Consider the following 7,165-nt stretch of genomic DNA (forward strand, 5'->3'; position numbering starts at 1 on the left):
TCAGGGAGGAATTGGGCATAGACCAAGCAGAATGATCACATCGAAAGCTGCCCGGTGGATGAGCACTTGGCCTACAAAATGGAAAAAAGGCGATTTTGAAAAAGCCGAGCGCGGAAGATACGAAGCCCATCCCGGCCATTTATGATGAAGAAGCTTCCGCCGCGTCCGCCCACCCATCCACATCTGACCATTTTCCCCTTTTAAAACGGGTAAAGTCCACGATGTACAGCCACCGGGCAAAGCGATACCCGAAACTGCCTAAACATCGTCGGGACCTGCAAATCCCTTTCCCGTTCAGGACAACAAAGGTCGGTGAAGATTTTTTATTGTGGCAGAGTGCATCGAGGCATATACTGCTAATTGCTACGGGTTACAACATTAGACTGCTGGCAACCATGCGAACCTGGGGCATGGATGGTACTTTTAAGGTTGTACCACAATGGCATCAACAACTGTTTACCATCTATGCCATTGTGGCGGGTAAGCTGATGCCAGCAGTCTACTGTTTATGTACGGGTAAAGATATTGGAACATACGGGTTTATTTTCCAAGCTTTAATAAACAAAGCGGCAGTCCTCGGGGTCATCTCAATCCACAAACAATAATTTGCAATTTTGAAACAGCCCTGATACCCGCGATTTAGGGCTACTTCCTGAATACGCGGGTACAGGGCTGCTACTTCCACTTCTGCCAGGTAGTACATAGGAAACTCGGTGAGCTAGGACTGAAAACACGATATCGAACGGAAGAAGGAACGAAAAGAAAGATAAGAATGCTCCTGGCCACCGCTTTCCTCCCTGTACCGGAAATAGATACGGGTGTTAGACTGCTTGAAACAGGCACTACGGGTACTTTAGCCGCTTTATTCCAATACTTTCGGCGGAAGTGCATGACCGATGAGCGACTGTCGCTTTGGAATGTACATAATGTAAATATCAGAACCAATAACCACTTGGAAGATTAGGACAATCGGCTCAACAGAAAAGCGGTTAAAAGTCATAACGGGTTGTATGAACTGCTCCAGATCCTGATAGCGGAACAGGGTGTTATGGACACCTTGATTCAACAAGTGCTATCAGGAAACGTGACCGTTGGTGACTTAAGACGGGTAAACAGGGTTTATGCTCAAAAGCAACGACGGGTTGCACAATATACGGGTGAATACACCAACGGTAGACGTACGCTGGAGCAGTTCCTAGAAGCATTAATGGATATAACGCCGCACTCGATTTAGTGCCGCCTTCCAAGTGGTGGTTTGTATTATATTTTTATTCTATTTTGTTGTGTTGTATTGTACTATATTATATTTGTATTGTATTTTATTATATTATGTTATATTCGTATTTTATTTCATTTTATTTGTATTATGCTTTTTCGTCGTTTCTACTTTGTTAATATTGTTCACTGTTATGCTGTTTATTATTGTTGTTGTTGACTGTTCTTTACTGTTGTTGTTGTTGCTGCTCTTGACTAGTGAAAAATCAAAATCACTATTTAATTTGTTTTTTGTTGTTTTTTTAATTATTACTATCACGTTTGATATAACGTCACTCTGGTACAATAAAATATAGGATAATGATAAAAATTATTATTGAAAACGTTGATCACTGAAAAGTATAAACTTCACTAATAATATATTGGAAAATCAAAATTTCAATGAATGATAAAGCTTATAAATCTTGATTGAAACAATTCCCAAATAAGAAATATTTTCATTATTAATGTTACGTAATCCTAAATGGAATATTTGAACCAATGAAATGAAGAACATTACAGCTAATCACAACTGAAGAGTTTGAATCAATTAGGAATTAGACAAGGAAAACCAATAAGACAACTGCACGAAGGTGCAATAAAATAGCAAGTTCAACGACCAGTAAAATTAGACGGTGAAAATTTGTCCCGAAAGCGACCATCCCTTTATGATGCTGTTAAAAATAGAAGGTAATGTTTCACCACTTATAACGAGAGTAACCAAAAAGAAAATGTGCATCACGACTGGAAGTTCTACGTGCTGTGAATTATATGTCCCCACTTTATGCGTTCAAAATGATTTAAACTAAAACAATGCCATTTATTGTAAATAATTTTCAAGTCGCATTTTATTTATCATTTTGATTTGCTAAACTTTCAGTTCATTGAATATCTGCAAACAATAAAGAGGTTTTTTCAAACTAAGCAAATTAGAAATCACTGCTTCTTAATTCTACCTGATAGAAGAAAAGATACTAACAGATATATTATTACATTTACATTTACATTTATAGCATTATTCATAATAGAAGTATTGTCTACAAATAAATCAGCAAAGAGTGAAACGTAACAAGTTGAAAGATATTATTTGAGGTAGCAATAATAGCTGTATGAAACTTCATTCACATCTTGTTGGGCAGACCTTTAGAGCTAATTGTTTCCGGAGAAACGCTTTTTATCGCTTGTTTTCGTAGGCTAAATTACATTCAGAATAAAGTTTTATGCATTATTCGTATGTATCATTTGTAGCATCATACCGACGGGCTATTTCGAACACTGATGACGAAACCTCTGAATTATCTAATGTTCGGCGATACTGCTTCCTTCTTGCTTTCGATTTTTTTTCAAGTCTGAAATATACATGCAACATAAAGTGATATACATGATTTATGTCGTTCTGTAACATTTTACCGACGAGTAGCTTGACCCATCTCAGAACTACGCGAACTATCATTCTTCGGTTCATCTACTTTTTCATTATACTTTACAACTGGAACAGACGATTTGGAAGCGGTTGCAGTTGCTTGTTTCCTCGATCTAAATTACTTGCAACCTAGACTTGATGCATTATTCCAATGTACAATTATTTTTACCGTTTCCCTTTTCGCGATACTGAAGACCGTTCAGAAGAATTATTTTCTGCTTTTCCATTCGACTGCCTCGCAAATGCCTATTGTTTTCAATAAAATATAACTCCGTACTTTTGATTTGAAAGGAAAAAGTAAATTTTTTAAAAAAAATTGGAAAATTGCAAGTACGCTTCTACATTTTCCACGTTATAAACTGAACAATGTTCAAAAAAGCCATTACAGTTAATACGATGTGAAAAATTTTATATAAATATTACCTTGAATAAAATAACACACAATGGAATAATTATTACGATGAAGATGAACAGTATTGCAAATAGCACTTTCTGCATTTTTGTTAGCTTCCGTAGATAAACGTAAATTATATTTAATTCTAAATAAAAAAAAAAGGTTTGTGATTACTTTTTGTTTTGGATTAAATAATAAGGCATACGAATTTCACAAACAGTCCCCGTGTATTCATCTGTGCATTGACATTTGAAAGCACGTTCGCCAACTTGGTGGCAACTGCCCCCGTTCAGACATGCGGCATCATCGCTGCAATTTCCATTTTCTGTAATTGCCAAAACAATGCACAAATTGCAATTATTAATAAGCGCACGTTTATTTCTGCTGAGCAGTATTTATTTATGCAAATAATAGAACATTACAGTGTTCATGAGAAAATATTAAGCAACTTACTGAATTCACAGAAGGCGCCAGAAAAGTCAGAATGGCACTTGCAAAACCTGACTGAATCGACTGAAGCACAAAGACCACCATTCAAGCATTCAGAAGATGAATTACACTGCTTGATCACTGAAATATCATTTTCAAATCAATGTAAAGATGATAAATTATTCAGACGACTGACTGTACAATGCAGAAATGAAACAAATATACAAATACAATTTTGACTGATATTCATTATGCTGTACATTTGTAAAAATCAAAATAAAAAATAATGCAATTACCATTTGTACAATTTTTGCCATAAAAGTTTTCTGCACATATGCATGTGTAATCCACACCAGTGTTGGTGCAACTTCCTCCGTTTTGACAAAATTCACGTTCAGCGCATGGATCATGAACTGCAATGTTAAATTAAAGATTTAATAAAAGCTGAAATAAAACTAAATTCAATATGCTCAAACTGCTCATTAGAATCTAGTAAAACTGTTGTTATATGCAATTTGAATTGAAAATATGTTACCATTCTCACAAAACTGTCCATACTGAAGTTCATTGGAACAAGTACACAAAAGTTCTGTTCCCGACGTGTTCACTAATCCACCGTTTCGTTCGCATTTCAGTTTGAATTCTTCAGAATCTCTGTTGGTGGAAGCATTATTACAGGATACAACTGTCCATTGGGTTTCATAGCAGCATTCCGCTGCTACATCACTGCATGTTTTATTTTCTGCTATAGTTGCCAAATTTGGACGATATCTCACTGAAGTAACATTTCCGCATGTTGTGGATGGCGTGCTCCACGGACTCCAGGTCCCTACGCAAGGACAATTACAAGGTTCTCCAAAATCTCGTTCTTTACAATCTAATCCATACGGCATTTCTTTTTCTGAAATTCTTTCAATACTGTACTGCGTGCAGCTTTTCGTCTCAACGGAATACGTGCAAGCTCTTGGCACCTTTCTGTCAATGCAATCTGCGTATTCCTCGTGAAGGCATGCAAAGAAATCACACGGCATCGCGTTGCAATCATACAAAACTTCATTGGATAAGTTCCATTTTAACAATTGTTGATCTAAAGACAGGCATCTGCAGTACGTACTTTTGGCAGCAGCAGAAACATTGGCAACAAGGGGGCTTTCATATATCAGCGGAGGGGGCACAACAGAACAATCAATACCAGTACAACACCTGTCTTCCTTACATTTATACACTCTACCCTCTTCTATTTTATCAGATATGTATTTGTATCGTATAACTTTACAATTTAGTAATTCCGTTCTGTTGCATTTTTCAATAAATATCTCTTCTTCAAGCTCATAAACAGCTTCGTGTATCAAACGCACACCGGGGTGCAATAAAATGTTAGAAGTAGATCGTCGTTTGAAATTTGCATGCCTTAAAACATGCAAATCGTCTGGATTAATGAAACGGTGTAGTTTCCCTTGCTTAAAATTTTCTTTGCAAAATTTATTTAACGTTATTATTGAAGAACCATCATACAACTCCTGTGCTGCTGATACCTTAACCAATGTTAAGCAGCTACCGTTTCCAATTGACCATCCCTCAAAATCATGCTCACTGCTTGAAACAGGACAGCCTGCATTCGCCATTCCACTGATAAACATCGAACATGCAAAAAGTGTAATAATATTCATAGTGCTGAAAGCCTGAAAATATAGTTCTGTGTAAATATTAACATCGTAATGATATTATAATGAACAAAAATCTCGATCATATATGTAGTTTCAAAAAACGAATATTTTTAAAATTATAATGAATGTATGTCGCCTGTAATAAAATAAAAAGCTACTTTCCTAAAATAAAATATCTTGCTTTCAAAAAATGTGATATTTGCATAATCGAGTTCAAAACGTGGACTAATAATGTTTTAACTAACCAAAACCATGCAGAGCAATGAGTTGATGATTATCCAATGCGCAATATTTTTCTAAGTAAACTTGTAAAAAATTGCCATTGTTGATCAAACGCTGTTTAACCCAGCATGTTGACAACACAGTGAGATTCGAGAAAATAAGTTGAAAGTTGCAAAAAAATTAATAATTACAGCTCTACCTTTTTGTAAATAATACAATTAAGCAGTTATCATTGTTGTACTTTGATTTGGCAAAGCACAGCTAAGATGACAATGGAAATCATATCTCAGTATGTTGAAAATAATTCAAAAAAAACCACTTACTTTCTAATGCGGCAAAGAACGTTGAAAACGATCAAAATGATCCTATCGAATTATGTCAAACAATATATAATGAAAAATGCTTTAAAGTGAGTGTTTTAAACGCGCTTTAACCCTTTCAGACCAGCAATTTTTTCTGTGAAGCAAAATTTTTTTTAATATGCGTTTTAAACATGTTATGGTGTGTTTATGAAAATTCCAATAGGATTTATTGTTTGAATAATATTATTGCCATTTTTAGAACTGTATCAAAATTGATACACTGGGCCTCAAAGGAGTACACGTTTCTATAACTAATTGTGCATACGCTTATTGTTCTTATGTACGCAGGCATGCAGTAATTGGCAGGCAAATAATTATTTATGAAATTCTGTAAAGCAGTTTCTGTTGCTACTTAGGCATAGGTAAATACTGCATTTTTTGCACAGACACGTCGCTAATTTAGAACACAGTCTGCATCTTCTTCGCGTTTGAGTGATTTCTGGCCAATGGCTAGTTTGGTCCTTTGCTACTTCTCTTGAGACGTCAGTTGGTCGTCTTCCCAATCGTCTTGACGTCAGGGGTGGCGTTGGAGAAGACGCACGAAAATGGCTTCTGGAAGTTCACAAGACACAAGGACTGACTAACTTGGCAAGTGAAGCTTAGTAGGTCCAATGTGCCTGTGCATGTTCCAGGCATCTCCTTTCTGTCCCTCTTATACAGTTGCCATGCATTTGTCATGGCAGTGCTGATGATCCAAAAGAAAATGCGACGGGTCCATTTTCGACTTTTGTGTTCGATGCGGTATAGAGCAGCAAGCATGTTGTTCAGGTCTATACCACCCATATTCATGTTGTAATTTTTTTAAATGTTTGGGATTCCAACGTTTAATTATTGACAGGTGCATGGGGCAGCAACTACCAAATTACACCAACTACTAGACGTGTAGTGAGGACGCGATCTCAGTAATAAATATGAGCGATGGTGCAAAACTTTTAGAAATGTTATTGATTGCATCTGACAATAATTCATTAGACATCCTAAATGATTTTTCTCAGAAAAGTAATACGGGGTTGGGCAAGCGAATCTGAGTACGCTGAGGGTAGTAAACATGATGCGCAGTTGCCGTTAAAGCCCAGTGTATCAAAATTGATACAGGTATTCTAAGGAACTCTACTCAGCACCCCAAAAACTTCAGAGGCTGCAGTTAATTTTAACATCATTTTCACATCAGCATCTACTAGTAAAAAAATTATTATCCTTAAATTCTGCTCAGTTCTCAATTTATACATCAAAATGCAAATTCATGTTTTTTCGTCTCACCTACCTGTACAGTAGGGCGCATTATAAAAAATCTACTAAGATGAGAAAAAAAATGGCAATAAAATATTGTTAAGACAAATGTCAAAAATACATAAACACAAGCATGGCTAACAAAAACATTTCAGTAAATAGCTATGGGGCATAAAACATTATG

The 7,165-nt window shown here is 36.1% G+C and overlaps 2 protein-coding genes across 2 annotated transcripts; one reads left to right on the forward strand and one right to left on the reverse strand.

Annotated features, from left to right (window-relative positions):
* Positions 1-221: 221 nt before the first annotated feature.
* Tsp_11413 (hypothetical protein) lies at positions 222-1,234 on the forward strand. Its single transcript, XM_003372625.1, has 2 exons — positions 222-308; positions 1,025-1,234. Exons 1-2 carry the CDS (start codon positions 222-224, stop codon positions 1,232-1,234), a joined length of 297 nt encoding a protein of 98 aa, XP_003372673.1.
* Positions 1,235-2,479: 1,245 nt separating this feature from the next.
* Positions 2,480-6,521, reverse strand: Tsp_11414a (putative thrombospondin type 1 domain protein; the record flags this gene model as incomplete). Its single annotated transcript, XM_003372626.1, has 6 exons — positions 2,480-2,603; positions 3,246-3,396; positions 3,525-3,641; positions 3,797-3,913; positions 4,036-5,182; positions 6,337-6,521. Coding segments are annotated over 6 exons (1,841 nt in total), but the record flags the coding sequence as incomplete, so codon positions are not given.
* Between the last annotated feature and the right edge of the window lie 644 nt (positions 6,522-7,165).

The sequence above is a fragment of the Trichinella spiralis genome (genome assembly GCF_000181795.1).
Source record: "Trichinella spiralis strain ISS 195 chromosome Unknown Scfld9, whole genome shotgun sequence".
Classification (NCBI taxonomy): Eukaryota; Metazoa; Nematoda; class Enoplea; order Trichinellida; family Trichinellidae; genus Trichinella; species Trichinella spiralis.